Source organism: Hydra vulgaris, chromosome 14 (genome assembly GCF_038396675.1).
Source record: "Hydra vulgaris chromosome 14, alternate assembly HydraT2T_AEP".
Taxonomy (NCBI): Eukaryota; Metazoa; Cnidaria; class Hydrozoa; order Anthoathecata; family Hydridae; genus Hydra; species Hydra vulgaris.
This window is the reverse complement of record NC_088933.1, coordinates 14,300,001-14,322,555: the sequence shown is the minus strand read 5'-3', so window position 1 is coordinate 14,322,555 and position 22,555 is coordinate 14,300,001. Positions and strand designations below refer to the sequence as shown.

Genomic DNA, 22,555 nt, shown 5'->3' with positions numbered 1-22,555 from the left:
ATAAGATTTAAAAAAAATCTTATTTCTGTAGAAAAAGAATTCATTTTACTCTATTATACTTCTGCAAAAGTATTTCGTCTTACTTAATATTCATTACTTAATTAGGAATATAAATTAATTCCAACGTATCACTAACAAAAAAATACATAGTTACAAATGATTCTCGCATAATATGAATTTACAATTTGCTTACAGTTATTTTAATACAGCAAAAAATTTAATTAAATATTAAAACAATGCAGAAAAAAATTTAATTGGGAAATAAATCAGCAAACAATTGATTTTTTTTTAACTATTATTGAAAGAAATTATTATTGAAAGAAAAAAAAATATCGTTTTGTAGTTTTTAAAACCAAGGAATGCTCTAATTTTGTAACAAAGCGAACAAAAGAAATTTCTTTAAATTTAAAAAGAAAGTAACATTTGTTACAAAACTTCATTTTGTTTAAGATAAAAGATATGTTCTTGGATATATATTGGAAATACCACTGGGTACACCCCCCCACCCTCACACACAAATTGGTTGATTTTTCACTTTAAATACAACTGCATTTTAAGCAAAATTTTAAACCAAACGAAACTTACACTGATTCAAGCTTTTCACAAAAAATATATCAATTTTATATTTTACTTTTCGTAAAGTAGTGTTCGGCAAAACTTCATTATAAAAAAAAGCACAAAAATTTGACGTCATAAAATATGTAACAACTAAGACTCAAAAATCAGATGTCATGAAATATGTAACAACTAAGACTCAAAAATCAGATGTCATGAAATATTTCACAACTAAAGCACAAACATTTAAATCATGATCAGTTATCGATTGAAAAAAAATTATTTAATAATACAGGTTTAAAGTAAAACAGCATTTGCCAGATAAAGCTTTTTATTCTAAAGACATATTTTATACATATAAATAAAATTTATATTACAAATTTTCACTAAGATAAATATTACTTTGTTTGTCGGTATTTTTGGATTGCAACCGGCTTATCCCGTTATCGTTTCTTTAAATGATTAACTTGCGTACGCGTAATGTAAAATAGTGTTAAAAAATCTGTGAAACGCTATTTATTTAAGCCAATCGTCATCAATTGTTTACATTTTTAATTTCTGAAATGCGAAAATAGGGATTATACAATCTCTGTATTATCATATCGCCATTTGTGTTTTCAGCTGCTGCATAGCAAACAGGCTTTTTTCATGCTATACCATAGGTTCACCCTCAATCTTGACATAACACTTCAAACAAATTTATTAGGTAACTGTATTGTACAACACTTTAATCCATGCGAGGCAACTGGGAGACTGGCGACCTGCGTCCAAGTATCTGTAATTGTATCATAACATTCAGTTTGTAAAGTGCAAACAGCATTTCTATCGCAACCACCAACAACATAAATTTTGTCTCCATTTACAGCCACTCCTGCATCCCAGCGAGCAGTAGACGCTGATGAAATAAATGACCACTCGTCAAGTTCAGGTTGATAGACTTCTGCTGAACTTAAATGATTTTTACCATCCCAACCACCTGTTATAAAAAACATTAAAACAATTATAAACATTTCAAATACAAATTGTTAATATATTTTGTATTGAATTTTTGATCCATTTAAAGTTGAATTTAAGTACAGGCATTTGTTGTATGTATGTATGTATGTATGTATGTATGTATGTATGTATGTATGTATGTATGTATGTATGTATGTATGTATGTATGCATGCATGCATGTATGTATGTATGTGTATGTATGGTTGTTTAAAATTTTTTTATTTTATTTAAGTAAATTTAGATATTTTAATAAACTTAGGGTTAAAGTGAAGGTGGTGATGGGGGAAGGGAGTGGGGAGGGAAGGGGTGCGTAACTTAACTTCGACTTTGTGTCTAAGAAAATTCTTTAAAAAAAAAGAAAAGAAAAAAAAATTTAAGATAATAAATCAAAATTCAGCATCACTTACCTATAACATATATCTTTCCGTTAACAGCAGCACAACAAGCACTTGCTCTACTGCAGCTCATTGGTGCAATCTCTGACCAAGTATTTGTATGCGGATCATATTTTTCACCGCAGTTTAAAGCCATACCTAAAATGCAAATAGTAATAACCACAAATAAATAAATAGAATCTAAGATTACAAACACACTAAAATAGTCACTACATTTTTGCAGTTAAAAAAATATTAAAAAGAACACACCAACATAGCTTACTCCTCCAATCACATATAGATATTTATGAGCAACAACACCTGGGCTGCTTCGTGAAGCAGACATTCCAGGAACTGAAGACCATGTATTTGTTGCAGGATTATAGCGTTCCACACTATTTAATCGCATGTTATTTTCATCACACCCACCAACAGCATACAAAAAACCTAAAAAAGGTTTTCACCATTAACAATGGAAAAAAATTTAATTCTTTCCATCAAATAAATGTTATACTATAATTTATACTTATAAAGATAAAATTTTTAAGTTCAAATTATACTGTTAATCTATCTATATGTATGCATCCTTTATGGTTAAATTATTTGAAAATTTTTATATATTAGTACATAAATACTGCTAATATTACTATATATATATATATATATATATATATATATATATATATATATATATATATATATATATATATATATATATATATATATATATATATATACATATATAACAGTAACATATATATATATATATATATATATATATATATATATATAACAGTAACATATATATATATATATATATATATATATATATATATATATATATATATATATATATATATATATATATATATATATATAAATTATGTTAGTGTATTCTACAAACAGAGTGCTCAATGTTTTAAAAGAACAGAGCAATAATAAATTAGTAAAAACACTTATCTAATTTTTTATTACTTCCTGATTCTTATATTATTCTTATGATAGGTTATTCCTGATGAACCTACTGATGGTGAAACACAGTGTTGAAGTAATCAAAAATTAGATAAGTGTTTTTACTAATTTATATATATATATATATATATATATATATATATATATATATATATATATATATATATATATATATATATATATATATATATGTTACTGTTACCCGCAGTACCAGGAATTAGCTAAATGCTAATGTTTATAATAAAATTTAATATTGCAACTCTGAGTTTCATGTGTTACCACAATCATCAGGCAAGTTGTAAAAAGTTTAATTTTGCTACAATTTGTTTAGTGGACGTTACAGTTTATATTTGTATTTTAGATCGTTACAGGACGGAAATTGATTAGTAGTTAGGTAAATAATTTGTTTTTGGTTATTAATTTGTTTTTAGTTAGCTAATAGTTGTGAATCAGTTATATGTTTAATGTTGTTTAAAATATTTGTTTATGTGATAATGTGCATTATTTATATATTAAAAAAATAAAAAATAAAATTGATATAAAAAAATATATAATATTATGAAATATATTACAATAGCTGTGTATGTCAGTAATTTATTAGTTAGCCTAGAGATATATGGAGTAGATTAATGTAGTTATTTTTAGTTGTTAGTCAGGTTTGTAGCTAGCTTTGTAATTTTTTAACAAGAATTTATTTTCGTGGTGGCACTTTGATATAATTTTGGTTCTTTTATTTAGCAGTTCCTCAGGTTTCGGATACGATATAATAGCAAATTTCTCATACAGACATAGTGGGGATCTTTTGGAAATATTTGAGTAGGGGATACAGACTTTTTTTTAAACATTTTTGATTGATAGACAGCTATTTGGTTTTTGTTGACAAAATCAATAAGGTGGTCACAAAAATTATGAAACATTCCTAAGGTTGTTGAAGCAGTAAATACAAAAGTTTATTTTGAGAAAAATAATGGACAATTTAAATACACAATATTCTTATGTGTATATACATATGTGTGTGTGTATATATATATATATATATATATATATATATATATATATATATATATATATATATATATATATATATATATATATATATGCCAATACATTAAGTAAAGTTTTTTTTTTTTAAACATCTTTGCTTCCAACAAGACTGCAAGCAGCCACTAATTAAAGTTGGAAGTTACTGAAAGAGAAAAGATGAAGATTGTAGAGCAAGATAACGATTGACGGACAACTTAAAAGATTGCAAATTATATGAATCAGGAAAACAAGATGAAGGAAGCGAATTCCAAAGAGCTGATGTTCGAAGAAAAAAACTAGACGAATAAGCGTTTTTGGAGCACTTAGGGACAGTCACAGAAAAAGGATGAGACTTAATTGAATAACGAGTAACACGATAATGAATTTTAGTAGATGGCACAAGAGACGCTAGCTCTTTAGAGCAGTGCCCATTATAGTATTTGTAGAAAAGAGAAAGAGAAGCAACATTACGACGATGTAATAATGGTTGGAGGTTGGCTGCTAGAGCAGGTCCAACTATGTTTACAATGCGTTTTTGCACCTTGTCTAAAAGAGAAAGGGCATCATTAGAAGATCTGCCCCAGATATGGCAACAGTATTCCATACAAGGCCAGATTTGAGATTTATAGTGATAGAGAATAGAATCCGAAGTAAGAAAGTGACGAGCTCGATAAAGAGATGCAACCTTAGCAGATGCTAATTTTGCAACTGATTTGATATATGGTTTCCAAGAAAGATTGGAAGTAAGAGTTAGTCCTAGAAGATGAAGAGTAGGTGACTCATCGAGTACATCACCATTCATAAATATAGGAAGATCTAAATTATTGCGATAACGATTGGCTGAAAAAAATTGAGTTTTATCTGTATTGAAGTTCACCAGCCACTGTGAGCCCCATGCTGTAGCAGAAGTGAGATCCTTTTCAAGCTCAAATGCCCCCTCCAAGCAATCAGAGAGTGTTGGTTTCTTATCACGGCAAGAATAAATGATCGTATCATCAGTAAACAATGCCACCTTAGATGTGAGAATATTTGGAAGATCGTTGATGTAAATTAAAAAGAGTATAGGGCCAAGGATAGAATCTTGAGGAACCCCTGAAGTTACAGAATAAGAAGAAGAGTGCTGTCTATCAAGGACAACTTTTATGCTACGGTTGGAAAGGAAGGATTCAAAAATCTTAAAGATGTTGCCAGATACACCATAAGAAGAAAGCTTATGGAGAAGACCAGCATGCCAAACTTTATTAAAAGCTTTTGAAATGTCAAGAGCGATGGCCTTAACCTCTCCACCTTCATCTAATGCACAATAAAACCTATCGGTTATTACTGTTAGCAAATTAGCTGTAGAACGAGAAGATCGAAATCCATATTGATGGTCAGAAAGTAAGTTGTTAGATTCAAGATGAGAAATAAAGTGTTTGTTAATTAAAGATTCAAAAACCTTGCTTATGATAGGAAGAAGACTAATGGGACGGTAGTTAGACGAATCAGATTTGATTTAGTCAGACGAATCAGATTTGATTTAGTCAGACGAATCAGATTTGATTTAGTCAGACGAATCAGATTTGATTTAGTCAGACGAATCAGACTTGAGAATAATCCATGTTAGCATAAGGGTTTTATTAAAATTGTTTTTTAAATCTCAGACATAGTTTGATAGGGCGGTAGACTTTTTGTATTTAATATTACTGAATGATGATTTGTGGTTGTTATATCTGGTTTTCCACTTACCTTTTGTAATCCAATATAAAGTTTGTTGGGTTTGTTTTTCGCTGCGATAATGCGTTTATATACAACATTTGTGGATCTGCATTTACCATTTAGAGGGCATTCTGCTTTGTTTCAACAATCGTATTTTAGGTCATTATTTCAATTCTTGGAAAGATAATTTTTATGTTGTGGTTTTTATAATTTTTTCTATACTTTCAGTGCAACTGTAGCTTACCTTTACAGTGTTTCTGTTTAAGATTTTGTGAAGTTTGTGTGTCTTAGGGAAGGTTTTTTTTAGCAAATACAAGAACATTGGTGGAGACGTTTTTATTAAATGGGGGGTTGAACCATATGATATTGCGTTTATGATTTTTTTGGGGTGTTTTTTGTTTGATCTAAAATTCAAGGGAGTAGTTTTTGTATCTGCTATTTTTTAGTGCTTGTTCATATATGTTTTTAGATTGATTAAATATAACTTCGCTGGAGGAATTTTGTGAAAGTCTGTTTGATATTGAAGTATTTGATAAGTGTTTGATAATTTGTGGTGGGTGATTAGAAGAAATGTGGATGCATTAAAGATTATCCTTGGGTTTTTTGAAAGGCTTATGGGTATTTTGGGCTTAATTAAAACCTACATCAAGGAAGTTAACTGATTTAAGATTTGTTTTAATGTCTATTTGAAATCCAACATCTTATATTTATAGTTATATTAGATAATTCATTGAGTATGTAGATTCTTACAAGTTCGCAAACTTCAGTGCCATCATAGCTGCCATTGTTACATCAAAACTCTCATGATTTAATTTTTTTATCCACGTGTTATTGTTGTGGTAGAAGAGGGATTTTCGGCTATGTATTGTAACTCTAAGTTGGTCATCTGTTATTGTGGTGTGTTGTTTTGCAAAGGAAACGGCTTTATTAAATATTTCGGTAGTTATAAATGGATAAAATTGGTGGTGGTGGTGGTGTGTGTGTGTGTGTGTGTGTGTGTGTGTATATATATATATATATATATATATATATATATATATATATATATATATATATATATATATATATATATATATATATGTATATATATATATATATATATATATATATATATATATATATATATATATATATATATATATATATATATATATATATATATATATATATATATATATATACACACACATATATATACATATATAGACCCAGGCCTTGTTAATAAATGTTGGGTCATGTGAATTTTATGTACAAAATGCCGATTTCACCTTTGCATTAAGCCATTTGCATTAGACAAAAAAAATTTTTTATTAGCTTATTTTTGAAATAGTTAATTGGTAACTCGATGTCAAATGACCCAGAAATTTTTAAAAATGTCATCCTAAATCTTAGATTTTACTGATTTTTATACAGTTGATAGTACTTAGTAAAATAAGAATTCCTTGAAAAATTCTCTAGCTCCAAGAAGATCCTGAAATATAAACATTTCACTTTTAACAGATGTTGGCCAGGCCCCTCTTATCTCCTCAAACTTGCAATTTATTTATTTAGAGGTTTTAAGTGACATAAATTTAAAAATATTTAATTTATTAACTTAAAAATTTATAACTGGCTATTTTCAGGGATTGCAAATCCAATGAAATGATCAGATTTGTAAAAATAAAAATTTTTATACCTGTATTTATCAATTTAAATAAATTTAGGTAATTTCTTATATATCTGATGCTCAAGAAACCCATGTAGCCTTAACGATATCAAAAAAAAAAATTACACATCATTATATATTTATTGACCTTTCAAAAAATATAAAGATTTTGAACTGCAAGTATATGGATTTCCATATATGGATAATGGGGCACAGTCCCCACTTTTTTGTAGCTGAGTATTGCAATTGATTTTCACTACCTTCTTGACTAGCTGGAGCTCTGAAACGTATAGCATTTCTGTAGTGCCAATGAATGTGCATGTTGAAGATATTTTCAGGGCCCAAGACACCAGGAGGGGTGTGTGTATTGGGCCCCAATTTTTTTGTAGTGGAATCTTGTGATAGATTTTTCACTACATTCCAGACAAACTGGAGCTCTCCAACTTTCAGCATTTGTGTATTTCTGATGAAAGTGTGTTAAAATTGTTTCTAGCACAGATGACCAGAAGGCCAGGGCACTGGGGGCCATGCTTGATGTTTCTCAAAAAAAAATTATTTTTTTTTGCATTTTTAATAAAGTAAAAACTTTATATTGTTTTCAAAAAAATTTTCCAGTTTATATTTTTTCCATTTGGTTCTTGATCATTCAATTCTGTATTCAATAATCTTACTTAAAATGTTTTAAGAAATATCATTGTTTATCATTGTTTATAAGATTTAAAATTAAAAATAAATGTTTAAGATTTTTGATTTGCAAGTATATGGATTAAAAACAACCATTCATCTAAAATAATGATTTTAACAGAATTTTACATTGTATAAGTTAAAACTTTTTGAAATGAAAAACAGACAGAACAACATTGATCTGTCAGACAACAACAATTGAAGAATACAAATTGATGTTATCAGCAGGGCTGTGGAGTTGGAGTCAGAATCGTGGAGTCGGAGCTCATTTTGGTCGGGGTCGGAAAAATTATACCAATTCCAGCTCCAGCTTAAAAAAAATCTTTCAAAGTTTCATAACTTTCATATGAATTTTATATATGTTATATGTCATTAAAATATTTTATGTTCTGTCAGTCTAAAGCTTAAGTATCAAACTCTAGCCCTCAAACTGTTACAAAACTTTAAGTCCCAGCTTGCTCTGATAGCTGTAGGATATCCAGACATAATGGGAATAGTAGTAATAGTTTGCAACAACTGTAGGGCTAGGAGTTTGATATGTTAATTTAAGGCTTTTAAAACAGTGATAAGCAACAGGGTATTTTGCTGCTTATCACTGAGAATCATAAATCATTTCCCCTGTGCTCTCCTCCACCATCCCTTATACTAGATAACTTCATGACTTACACTGTCTGACACTGTGCTTTATATTCTTAGTAGAAAATTAGACGTGCCAACACTTAGTATTCCATTAACTTTGCATTATTCTTATGTAAAGTGATAGTACATGAGAAATGATCACTATGGTAATTGTGCTTGGCTTTTTTATCACTTTTACTTTATTTATTACTGCACAGACAGAAAGAGGATAAGTTCCTATATATATTTTCCTTATTCACTATAATGTAGCCTTCGGATCATGTAGGACATTATAAAGAACTGCTTTTTATGGTTGTGAATTAAGCGCATGTGCTCAGTCGTAAACCTCTTATGCAGATGCGTAAAAAGTGCACCTATTACGTTTAGATACCAAAGAAGTTATTTATCAAACTTGTGTAAAGTAGAAGTGGCCCAGTTACCCCAGGCAACTAGATTCCAGCTTTTATTTCACTTCACAGCTTATTTGGAAAATGAAATGTGTAATCTGATTGGCTGCTAGAGGCAACTAAGCCAATTGAGTATGGCGTGGCTAGTTAAGCATAGGAGCAACTAAAATATCTCACTAAATACGCATCAAATGACAAAATATCTAATGGACGAAAGATAGGTATATATAATGCGCATCAAATGGTTGTTGGACGGCATTCAAGTGAGATGCGCAGGCACCTTTTCGATTTCGGACTAAAAACTTAAAAAATATTTTTAATATATTTCTCTCAGATGCTTAAAAAAACATTTATCTTGCAACACTTAAGTGTTTATACATTACCCATTTATTTGACTTTTGATAATACTTTGCTAAACATTTTTAGGTAAACATTTTAAGGTCTATAAACTCTTTTAAATTAATCATTTTTAAATACTCTAAACAATTTAAGATATCTTTAATTCTTTTTTTTTTAAATATTTAATACGATTGATCGGTTTAATACGATTTAAAACGATTTAATTTTTTCTTCTTTTCAAAATACTTTTACTTAAATATTACTTAGTCAATAAAATATATATGTTAAAAAGCAAAAATTTAAATAAAAATTTTAATTTAGTTTTGAATTACGTGTTACTTGTTTGCTATGTTTGTTATGATGGTATTTCATATTTTATATATATTTTAATTATATATACTGTATTTAAATAATTTATATATAGAGCTACATGGTATATTATTTCACTTACTATTGGTATATAACTGTAATATGTGTGTATATTACACATATTTGTGTGTTTACAAAGCTACAGTTATAAAAACAGACACAAGCTTTCTCTCACACATAGATATATATATATATATATATATATATATATATATATATATATATATATATATATATATATATATATATATATATATACACACACACTAATAATTTCTTTGAATACTTTGAAGTTAAAAGTTCTTTATTATCATTTTTTTTTTTAATGTCTTTTTTTTTCTTCAATTTATTCAAACTCGATAAGTTACCATGATCTGTTAAAGGAACTCATTAAAAGTTAAAGCCTTGTTAACAATCAAATTTTTCTCTGATAAATGGCGAGCTAATGTTGTGTACAGGGTTGCAAAAAAACCAAAAATCATAGGTTTTTTAAAAAAAAACAAAAAATTATGGTTTTTTGGTTTAAATTAGGTTTTTATTAAAAAATGCCGTATTTAGTTATCCATTTAAATTAAAAAAAAGCATAAGGCATTTTATTTGAGTAAACTATATTCTTTATCAATATTACTGTTATATTTCATCAAAATTATTCAATACATCATTATTTAATGTTCTATATATAAATACAAGCTTTGCTGCTTTTTCTACCCCTAATTGGTTTCTTAACTTAGAATGAACAAGGCCAAAAGTTGAAAAAATTCTTTCGATTCCAGCACTAGAAGCTGGTGCATTTAATAAACTTTCAATATCCACTATGTTACAATCCACAATTTTTAGAGATTTCCACCATTCTATTGGTGATACATTTTTAAAAACAGATTCACTATACAAATAGCTTTTATCAAATGGAGCAGATTTGGCTTTTAATTTGAATATTATTGGTAACAAATTCTTGAACTCTTTATCTGTGAAATTCATGGCAGCTTCATTTTCATTTTCAGAAAGAATAGATCCAAAATATCTAGGATCTAGTGTGTTTGCCAGTAAATGAGCACCACTGACAGTCTGAAGGTATCTAGATTCAAATTTTTTTTTGTTCGTTTGATAAAAATGATAAACTGTTCATCAAATCTTTAAAAATTTCAACTATGTCACTTATTTTTGTTTGATCACTTTGCAACTTATCTAGAGCTACTGCAATTGGTTTTAATATTTTTAATAAATCCTCTGCGTTTCGCTTTATCTGTATATCACTTACTTTTTTATTAATCATGGGATCCAAGTCTTTATTTTTTTCAAACATTGTGAAAATGATGCTCCAGTTGTTGACATATTTTTTAAGTGAATCACGTACAGAATTCCAGCGAGTTTCAGTAGGAAGTGGCAATTTTGTTCCTCCGCTTAATTTATAAATTGCTCCAGCTTGATGATTATTTCTTATATATTTTATTATTTGTGTAATATGCTTGCTCACATTTTCAATGTTAAAATCATTTGCTAAAAGATTCAGTATATGAGCAGCACACCCATAAGTTATGATAATATCTTTTTCAGATGACAGTTCTTGTCTCATTGATTTCATATTAGCTGCATTGTCAGTCACAAAGCTTTTTACTGTGCATCCAAATTTACGTCTTACAGAATCTATTGGTTCTCTTGCTTATTGTGTAAGATATTGATCAGTATGTGAATGACCAGAAGTGTTGATTGTTTCTATTAAAATGTTAATTTTATCTGTAATCACAGAGATACAAACTATAGGTTCGTTATGTACATTACTCCAGCCATCTAAAGACATGACACAATTTTCCCATTCAATACATTATATTTTTCAATTTCTTCTGTGTAAACCCTATCTAATATTTCTCCTTCAATTTGAGTTCTATTAGGTAGAGTGTATCCTGGATGAAGCATATTGATAAATTTTTTACATTCTTTGTGTTCAACTGTTCTGAAGCTAGAGTTTGTACTGTATATAAGTCTACCAAGTTGCAGATCAAACAAATCTTTCTCTTTGAGGCTTGTTCGTGTGAAAAACTTATCAATTTTCAAATATTTATAAGCTGATGTTGAATTGGGCTGAAACCTTTTCCTTTGTTGTTGTGATGTTGATGGTGAGTTACCTTTAAAATGAAATTGCAGTTTATTGAATTATTCTAAATATATATGTTTACAATTTAGGGAAAGTATAAAATTTAAAATGACAATGCAGTCATTTAATTACCTTCAAGAAGTTGTTGATCTTCAATTAAATTCATAATTTCATGGGGTTGTGATTGCTTGCACTTTTTTGTATGTTCATGCATCCTTTGAATTTGACCTTCCATTTCTTTTCTACACACATTACAAACTGCTCTACACCCCTTTCTTTCTGGAACAGTCACTCATGTATATTTTAACCAAATCATATCACATTTGCGCCCAGTTTTTTGAGACATTTTTGTGGTATCAATAAACTATGTTATAACTACTTATACTTTTGCTAAACATATATATATATATATATATATATATATATATATATATATATATATATATATATATATATATATATATATATATATATATATATATATATGCGGTAGTGGTGTAGTGGTAAAGTACTCGCTTCATAAGCGAGAGGTTCCAAGTTTGATCCCCGCCACGTCCCTGGTAGTACCGCGCTCAACTTGTTTCTGCGCGCAGCGCCCTTGTTTGTCGAGGTTCGTGTTTCACAGTTATAGAGTTGAGAGAGGGTTATAACCACTATTAAGTAGCCTCCTCATCTGTAGTGGCCTTCTTGGCCTTGAGGAGGTGAATAACAAAAAAACAAAAACAAAAAAAATATATATATATATCGTTAAGAAAACTTCCTGATGAAATAAGTTCATCAGGAAGCAATGCTTCTTGATGAACATATTGAAAGAGAAACAGCCTGTAGAAGAAAACAGATACATAAGTGTTATTACTAATTTATTACTGCTCTGTTCTATAATAACACTGAGGACTCTATTCTATGAAAAAACAAAAACAAAACTCATGGGTTCAAAAAAAATCATCTATATTGAAGATTAGTTTTATTTGTGAACATAACCCTCTTTTAGTTTCCTGTTGTAAGTTCAAATCTTTTTAAAAAAACATTAATTTGGTTTAAACTAATATTTTTTAAATTGGTTTAAACCATGGTTTAAACCAATGGTTTAAACCATTTGGTTAAAACTATGCAACCATGGTTGTGTAAGATTGTATCTTAAAGTTACAATGTTATTTGATACTTGCGGTCTTGGCACTTTACAGTTTTTAAAAAAAACACTTATTTTTAATTTACAAATATTTTCAATTTCAAACTTTTGTTCAAAAGAAAAATGAAAATGTACTGAAGTCTTAATTATGTACACTGTTTTGTTAAATAATATTTCGAAAACAAAAGAACTTTTTAATTACTTTAAATGCGCAATGTAGTTGCGCTTTTTACTTTTTTAGTTTATGTACATAAAATACGACTCAACCGTATGTATGTAGGTATGTATATATATATGTATGTTCATTTTAGTTTTATAAAAGAGTTCATATTAGTCACAGAAATGCATTATTTGTTTATTGCAACTTACCCAACCGGGATAGGTTGAGCAACTAGGTAAACTTTTCAAACAAATCTAAAAACGTTTTTCTTTCCAAAGCCATTTTTAGCAGATAGAATTATCTTTGTAATAGTGAAAAAACAATGTAAACCCGATGCACCATTAATGAGATCTGTTAGAATTAGGAAAAATTTCTCAACTAGTCCCGCCCTACCGCCCCGACCTACTGCTTTACACTAGTTCGATAAATAACAACTGGTGTCTAAACATAGCACCTGCACTTTTCACATTTTTCTTTCTTGGACAAATATAATTCTAACATATAAATTTATACATAGTGGACAGCTGTGAAATATATATATTTGTATGTATATACATTTTAATAATTGTATGCAATTATTTTTAGGAAAAACAGTTATCATTTGAATTGTGAGCACACAATAAAAAAAACTGACATGTCAAAAAAGCCTCCTGTTAAGTCTGCTGTATTTGAACATTTTACTATTACTCAAGATGGAAAACATTTTGTCTGTCAGTGTATGACAAAGGATCCAAATGAAAACAAATGCTGTGGAGTCAAGATCAGTGCATATGCAGGCAAAGATAAAAATGCTCCTACAAGAGCTTCCAATCTAAAGAGACATTTACAGCGCTTTCATTCTGAACTATTCAAAGTAGTGAAAGAGAAAGACAGCATCCAAAGAAATGAACCAGTGACCAGCACTTCCAGCCAAGCAAGGGAGCAGAGAACCTTGCAGATATCAGTTGCAAGATATTTTGTTAGTGACAAAGTTCCTGTGATAATGACAGTAGATACATTTAAAAAAAAGATCATAGAGCTTGTGGTAAAGGATGGTTTGCCTATATCATTATTTTCAAAACCAGCTTTTATGGGTCTTAATGGAGAAATGGCCCACAAGCTTAGCCTTTCTCTGGAGAGAGAGTATTAGAAAATTAATGATTGAAGAAGCTATTAAACAATAAGAAGAACTTAAAGAATGTACGATGGCTGTACATGTCACAGAGTGAACTATTTTGTGATCTGTTTTGTTTGTGAAAATAATGAAATAGTTACCAAGACATTGGCAGTAAAAGACACCAAAGCTCATCACACCAGCGAATTTCTCCAGGTCTTAGTGGAAAAGAATCTTCAAGAATATGAACTTAAATAAGAACAAGTTCTTTCAATTGTAACAGACAATGCTTCAAACATGATAAGTACCATTAAATTGATGAACAAAACTACTGAAAGTGACAGGCAGCTGGAAGAACATTCTGGGTTAAGAGAAACAGATATATTTGAAATGGAGGAACACAGTATAGAGACAGAGGAGCAAACCAAAGTTGCTTTAGATGAACAGCAACATGACAGTATAGATGATCTTGTTGAATGTCGATACGTTTTCACATGCATCACATGTGCTATGCTGTGCATAAGCTACAGCTGGCTATACGAGATGGTCTGCAAAAAGGACATGCTGCTGCACTAATTGAAAAGTTAAGAAAATTGGCTGCTGCTAGAACTCCTAAAGTTGACTCAATTTTGAAGAGACATGGTGTAAAAGGGGCAATTATTGATCAAGTCACACAATGGGGAAGTACCTACTTAATCCTACTAGTTCCAGTCAGATCAGGTTATCCTGCTACTGGTAACATGTAACCCAGTACAATCTGCTTCATGTCCTGCTGCGTTTATGTCCTGCTGCAACTTAAAACACCCCCTGCCTTTAAGCTCTTGGTTGAGTAAAGGCTATAGATGGTGTTTCCATAAAAATACTCATCTTGGGCAGATGTTAAATGCACCCGGCTACTGTCTTGTAGAAGGCCTCCTAGGCAAAGACTTAAGGGGTAAACAGATTCTATCTGTTGACCAGCCTCACACCCCTTCTTCATCTATTAGGCTGGTGCAGATGTATTTAATACATTGTTTCCAGTTTAGGATGTTGAATGCTGGATCTTCTTGACTTAATGCATGGGTTTTTCCTTGTGTCTCTGTTTTTATGACTAGGCAACTCATTCTATTATCTCCTAATGAGAGTATAGTTCTAAAACTCAGTTTTATGGTTCTGAGGCCAGCTGGTAGTCAGGTTTCCCGAACTCTGTGGTAGCTCTCAGAGAGGCTGATTCCATCAACAGCTGAAAAATATCAAAGTATTAACAGTGCCATGTTGCGCATGGATGGTGTCCCTGTTTGTACTTTTGGTGTGCATTGCGGAGGCCACATTTGGAGCCCTTTGTCACGGCTTAGGGTTTATTAGTAGTAATGAGGCAATTGCTTGGGCTATTAAACGGTGTTCTGAGTACTATCTATGCCTTGAGTCAAGTTCTTCTACCTAATTTTAAAAAGAATTAAGTACCAAAAACTATAAAACACAAAAAACCATCATCATCACCAAGTTCTCTAAACATATCATTCACTAATATTCGTGGTCTTTGAAGTAATTTTTCTTCTGTTGAGTCTTATCTCTTGCAAAGTTCACCAGACCTACTTGCTCTTTGTGAAACTAATTTGAGTTCAGCTGTCTCATCTTGTGATCTTAGAGTTAATGGTTATCTTCCTTTAATTCGTAAAGACTCCAATAGTCACATGCTTGGCCTGGGCATTTACATTCATAAGAATTCACCCATTTGTCGTGAAACTAGGTTTGAATCTACAGACTATTCTTTTATGTGCTTTCATTTAGCACCACTTCAGTCTATTGTCTTTCTCTTTGTTCTATATCACTCTCCTTCATCTCAAGACTGCACTCTTTTTGATGTTATTTCTGATCATATTGACCAAGCCATCTCTCTTTATCCATCAGCTAATATAGTTGTTGTCGGTGACTTTAATGCTCACCACTCCGAATGGCTTGGCTCTAGTGTCAGTGATTCTGCAGGCATTAAAGCCCACAACTTTTGCCTTTCTCAATCCCTAACTCAAATAGTCAACTTTCCAACTCGCTTTCCTGACAACCCGAATCATTTACCTTCTCTACTCGACTACTCAGTTTCACCACATTCACCCTTAGGTGCTTCTGATCACAGTTTGATCTCTCTAAAACTAATATCTCATTCTTCTTCATCACCTGAATCCCCCTATTATTGAACCTCTTACAACTAATATAAAGCTGACTGGGATTCTTTCTGTGATTTTCTTCGTGATGGCCAAGAAATCTTTTGTCTTCCTGTCGACAAATGTGCTTCTTACGTAACTTCGTGGATTCAGGCTGGCATGGAATCTTTTGTTCCCTCTCGACGATTCCAGGTCAAGCCCCCACTCTCCTCCATGGTTTTCCTAACACTGTGCTGCTGCGATTGCCAATTAAAACCGTTACTTCCATATTTATCAGCAAAACAATTCTCCAGAAAACAAACGTCTGTTTATTACTGCTAGAAACTATTGTAAAAAGGTTTTGTCTAACACCAAAACCTGCTATTCTCAGGTCATGAAATCTCATATCTCATCTCAAAAAATAGGCTCTCGTGACTTCTGGAGAATCCTTAATAATATCAATAATAAGGGCAAATCTTTAATTCCACCTCTCTAGTATAGTTCGGTGGAGAGGTTAAGGCCATCACTCTTGACATTTCAAAAGCTTTTGATAAAGTTTGGCATGCTGGTCTTCTCCATAAGCTTTCTTCTTATGGTGTATCTGGCAACATCTTTAAGATTATTGAATCCTTCCTTTCCAACCGTAGCATAAAAGTTGTCCTTGATAGACAGCACTCTTCTTCTTATTCTGTAACTTCAGGGGTTCCTCAAGATTCTATCCTTGGCCCTATACTCTTTTTAATTTACATCAACGATCTTCCAAATATTCTCACATCTAAGGTGGCATTGTTTACTGATGATACGATCATTTATTCTTGCCGTGATAAGAAACCAACACTCTCTGATTGCTTGGAGGGGGCATTTGAGCTTGAAAAGGATCTCACTTCTGCTACAGCATGGGGCTCACAGTGGCTGGTGAACTTCAATACAGATAAAACTCAATTTTTTTCAGCCAATCGTTATCGCAATAATTTAGATCTTCCTATATTTATGAATGGTGATGTACTCGATGAGTCACCTACTCTTCATCTTCTAGGACTAACTCTTACTTCCAATCTTTCTTGGAAACCATATATCAAATCAGTTGCAAAATTAGCATCTGCTAAGGTTGCATCTCTTTATCGAGCTCGTCACTTTCTTACTTCGGATTCTATTCTCTATCACTATAAATCTCAAATCTGGCCTTGTATGGAATACTGTTGCCATATCTGGGGCAGATCTTCTAATGATGCCCTTTTTCTTTTAGACAAGGTGCAAAAACGCATTGTAAACATAGTTGGACCTGCTCTAGCAGCCAACCTCCAACCATTATTACATCGTCGTAATGTTGCTTCTCTTTCTCTTTTCTACAAATACTATAATGGGCACTGCTCTAAAGAGCTAGCGTCTCTTGTGCCATCTACTAAAATTCATTATCGTGTTACTCGTTATTCAATTAAGTCTCATCCTTTTTCTGTGACTGTCCCTAAGTGCTCCAAAAACGCTTATTCGTCTAGTTTTTTTCTTCGAACATCAGCTCTTTGGAATTCGCTTCCTTCATCTTGTTTTCCTGATTCATATAATTTGCAATCTTTTAAGTTGTCCGTCAATCGTTATCTTGCTCTACAATCTTCATCTTTTCTCTTTCAGTAACTTCCAACTTTAATTAGTGGCTGCTTGCAGTCTTGTTGGAAGCACAGATTTTTAAAAAAAAAAAACTTCACCTAATGTATTGGCATATATATATATATGTATACATATATATATATATATATATATATATATATATATATATATATATATATATATATATATATATATATATATATATATATATATATACACACACACATATGTATATACACATAAGAATATTGTATTTAAATTGTCCATTATTTTTCTCAAAATAAACTTTTGTATTTACTGCTTCAACAACCTTAGGAATGTTTCATAATTTTTGTGACCACCTTATTGATTTTGTCAACAAAAACCAAATAGCTGTCTATCAATCAAAAATATATAAAGAAACTCTTTTTGTTGTACCCTCTGGTTTTTGATCCTTATGCTAATTAGTTTGCTTTAGATAAATTTAAGTTACTCTGCTTATACTTTTGCTACGGCAGGTGTGTAGCCAATATTTTATTTCTTTGATTAGGTACTCATTAGTTCATTTAGTCAATTCCTAAATTAGACTTGAAGGTGATTACTTGGTTGAGATAAATTATGTTTAAAACTAACTGTAGGTGTTCTTTTTCTAAACATATACATGATATGACACATATTTTAAACTATACTCCAGATTTGATCAAGACTAATAGTAAACTTTTTTTATACAAGATAATTCTTAATAGATTTTTTTACACAATGATTTTATAATGGATACAAAGATTTCATAATGGATATTTTTATACATTTTAATTGACTTTTATTATACAAGAAAATTCATAATGGACTACTTCCAAAAAAAATACCTTCCAATGCAACAACATTTAACAGACTTCTCCTTGTCAGCATTGATGCAACAACACTCCAGTTATTTGTTTTTGGATCATAGCGTTCAACGTTATTTAAAGAGCTTTGAGCTGCTCCTGAAAATTAGGAATATTTGTAAATATAAAAAAATGACAAGTTGAGAGTATATAAAGATAAATTATAATAAATTACATCTTTACATAATAGTTATTATAACAATTATGCATCTGCATAAATATAACAACACTTTATCACAATTCTAGCAAAGTAACAAAAAAAAGTTGTGGTAAAAAAATAAAAAAATACTGAAGAAATATGTTATTTTAATAGCTACAAATATTTACACAGGGTGTCAGCCAGCTCAACGGCACCATATATACCATGGAATATGCAATGGTATAAAATTCCCAAAATTCAATGACCTTTTTTTTTCTCCCTTACGTAATAGGACAATTTCAACAAAAATTCCCAATATTTTGTAGAACAATAACAATAATTATTTCCAATATTGCAAAAATGCAGCAAAAAATATATTCCTGGCTAACACCCTGTTATAATTAACTTTTTAATTATAAATGGTTCCCCTTACTAGATTTAGAACTAGATTTAGCATATTTGAAATCTTAAAAAATTAAGTCTTTTTTCTTGTTTCTAAAAGATTAGTTAAACCTAGTTTGTTCAGAAGAGAATCATGGTATTTTGTTGCTTTTTGCTGAATTTTTAATTAAGGATTTCACACTGTAGTACAAAATTTTAATATGGGATGTAGATAAGCTGTACATAACTTAATTAAAATATATAGGATTCCATTTTTAGAATGACCTTTTAAGTGGGCCATGTACTAAGTTTGTTTTGAAAATTATTTCATTGATATGATCAAACCAAATAAGCTTTTTCACATTTTCATGTGGAATATGTAAACCTGATGAATCCGTCATAGTAAATATAATATTATAATCAGTAAACTCACTGCTAAAATTGATATATGTTGATATGATTGCTAAGATTGATATGACTATGTTGATGCAGAACTCTTCATTGGAGTCAAGACTATGCACATAAAGCATTAATTTCTTTTTGAAAAACAGGTCTATGACATTCCTGATTCCGAAATAAGAAGTTATCAGCAAAGAGATTTAAAAAGTTTTTGACAAATTCAGGCATAACAATTATTAACACCAAAAATGATAGTTGAGTGGAATAGGTCAATGTATTAAGTTTCAGAATAGGTCAATGTATTAAGTGGTGTACCTTGAGGTACACCACTTAATACATTGACTATGAATAAAACTGACTGAGGACCACTCACTGTTTTTTATTACTAGGAAAATCATTAAACAAGTTTATAATGTTATTACAGAGACTTTGTTATTGAATGTTATTAAAGAAAAATTATATACCTACTGATAATTCAACAGACCATTATAATTACTAAACAAACATGCTAACTTCAACAAAAAACTTTTATTTAAATTAATATGTTTTATTTAGTAACTTCCTTTTATGACAATCAAGATGTTCTTTTTATAGGGCTTTAAATTGTAAAATCAAGAAAAACTAGAGTTACTTTTATAAGATTATTATTTATGACATCACTATATTGATTGTTTTAAGCTATTAAGTCATTTTTTAAAAATATAGCAAAAGCCTATTAAAGGTTGTGGGGCCATATTCTCTTCTCTGCTTGAGATGAGAATACAGCCGTATATAGACCCCAAATGAACATTGATAAACAAGGCCACTACTCTGAGAAAAAAGTTGAGTGCAGAACTTCTAGGGACAATATGGGTTTGAACTTAGTATCTCTTGCTTATGAAGCAAGCAATCTACAACTACACCACTGTCGCATTTGAATAAATAATGCTGACTTTAGAAAAAACAGAAATAAATTTCAAAACTTATTATTCAAAGGTTAACAACAACAATAATAATATATAATTGAAAAAATGTAACTGAAAAACAATAAGATAATAAAACTTAAAAGACCTTCTCTATATTGTCCACCAACTGCATAAACAAATTCTCCTGTAACAGCAAGACCATGTCGACAACGTGGTGTCTGCATTTTTGCTAAAACGAACCATTGGTTTGCACAAAGTAGATAACAAGATGTAGATGCAACAACAGATGTGTCTAAAAAATTTTTAAAAAAATGTTATTATGTGAAAAGCTTAATCCATGGAAAAAAAATATAAGTTTTAGAATCCAAAAGTCTAGTATTAGTGAACTCCAAGTCCTGATTATTTTTATTACAATAGGACTAGTGAACTAAACACTCTCCAGTCCTACACTTCTGCCAAAATGAATTCCAGAAGTCAAAAACTTTTTTTTATCTTTTTATTCTAAGGTAAAGTAGAGACTGTACTTTAGAGTTCAATTTTTCCAATTTCTGATAAAACTTGATTGCATAAATTAAAAAGCAAAAACTTTTTTAAAAAACTTTTTTTCTTTACAAAAAATCTAAGACTAAACTAATATTTCATCTACCCTCTCAAAAATCTAAAAAAAATCTCAAGAAAATTTTTTTTTTTTCAAGTATTATACAATAATTTTAAGAATTAAAAACTTTTTAATTAAAAATGATTTAAAACCCTATTTTCAAAAAAATTAACTTAATTGAACAGGAATATATTCTCTATTTAAAAATATACTCCTTTTTACAATAGAAGTACCTAACAACTTGGTAACTCAACAAATATAAGGCAACTTTGATCAGTACACTGAGAAGTGCAACTTAATAAAACTCAAGAAAAATCAACAAACATTTACTAAAAAAACAAAAAAAACAACAGAAAGCAAACATCAGGTTTCATCACTTTTCCTTATTTAAATGTTGACGTTCAACTAAAAATTTTAAAACCAAATACAATATTTCATATATTTCATTTAACAGTTTGTTATCACATAATTTATTTTAATAACTTTGAATAATTTATTTTAAAAATTATGATGTACAATATACATTGTACATATTGTTTTATGTTCGTATTTTTGAAGTTTAAAAAATGTGAAACAATCTTTGAAGATGACTTTATTGAAAAGCATATAAAGATTGCCTAATGTGTATTAAACTCTCCTTGTTTAACTGTTTGTTAAGAAAGCGTTTGATAAAAAAAAATACAAATTTAAATGTGGATAATTTTGATGATATAAATTTGCTGAATTGATATATTATATAATAATTTTCATTTTAAGTATAATGTCCATAATTATACAAAGAGTGTGTTGTGGACAGATTTCATTATATAATTTTATTATATAAATATGCAATAATAGAGGAGCTGGTCTGATACAGATCAAGATACTACCATAAGAAAAATTACCATCAAAAGCTTTTGCTATCTTTACCCACAATTAAATTAGTGGAGGAAAATTAGAAGAATTTTCCTTCTCTTAGATAAGTTGCTGTCATCATAGCTAAAGAGCCTCATATTACCCAATATAGGATTAACCTCATGACTAGAACAAAATAATATAAATCATTACAAAATAGTATAATTAATCATAAATTGGTAATTTTGCATCGCAGGAAGAAATTTATGTAGAACATGTACAAAAAAAAAAAAAAAAAAAAACAGCAAAATTTTTCATTATGATTCAAAAACCTTCACAAATTTTTGATAATATTTTTTTAAATGTTGCCATGAGCATCACCCTGTATAATACAAAATAACAATTTGTATTATACAAGTTGTTACAATTTTCTAAAATAATCATGCTTATTAAGCACTACACATATTGCGTGCTTGTGTATGCATGTGTGTGACTGGTGATCTGTTTAAAGTCAGACAATCATAAAGTCATTTTGAAAGTCAATAGAATGTTACTT

The 22,555-nt window shown here is 29.9% G+C and overlaps 1 protein-coding gene across 2 annotated transcripts in view; it reads right to left on the bottom strand.

Annotated features, from left to right (window-relative positions):
* Window positions 1-868: 868 nt before the first annotated feature.
* Window positions 869-22,555, bottom strand: part of LOC100215541 (kelch-like protein diablo) — a 22,957-nt gene continuing 1,270 nt past the window's right edge. For both annotated transcript variants that reach the window (XM_065818156.1, XM_065818157.1), the window contains exons 2-6: window positions 20,713-20,859; window positions 18,726-18,842; window positions 2,197-2,373; window positions 1,960-2,085; window positions 869-1,531 (exon numbers count right to left, since the gene is read on the bottom strand). In XM_065818156.1, coding sequence (XP_065674228.1) covers window positions 1,245-1,531; window positions 1,960-2,085; window positions 2,197-2,373; window positions 18,726-18,842; window positions 20,713-20,859 — 854 coding nt within the window. In that variant the 3' untranslated portion in view covers window positions 869-1,244. The remainder of the gene's footprint in view (window positions 1,532-1,959; window positions 2,086-2,196; window positions 2,374-18,725; window positions 18,843-20,712; window positions 20,860-22,555) is intronic.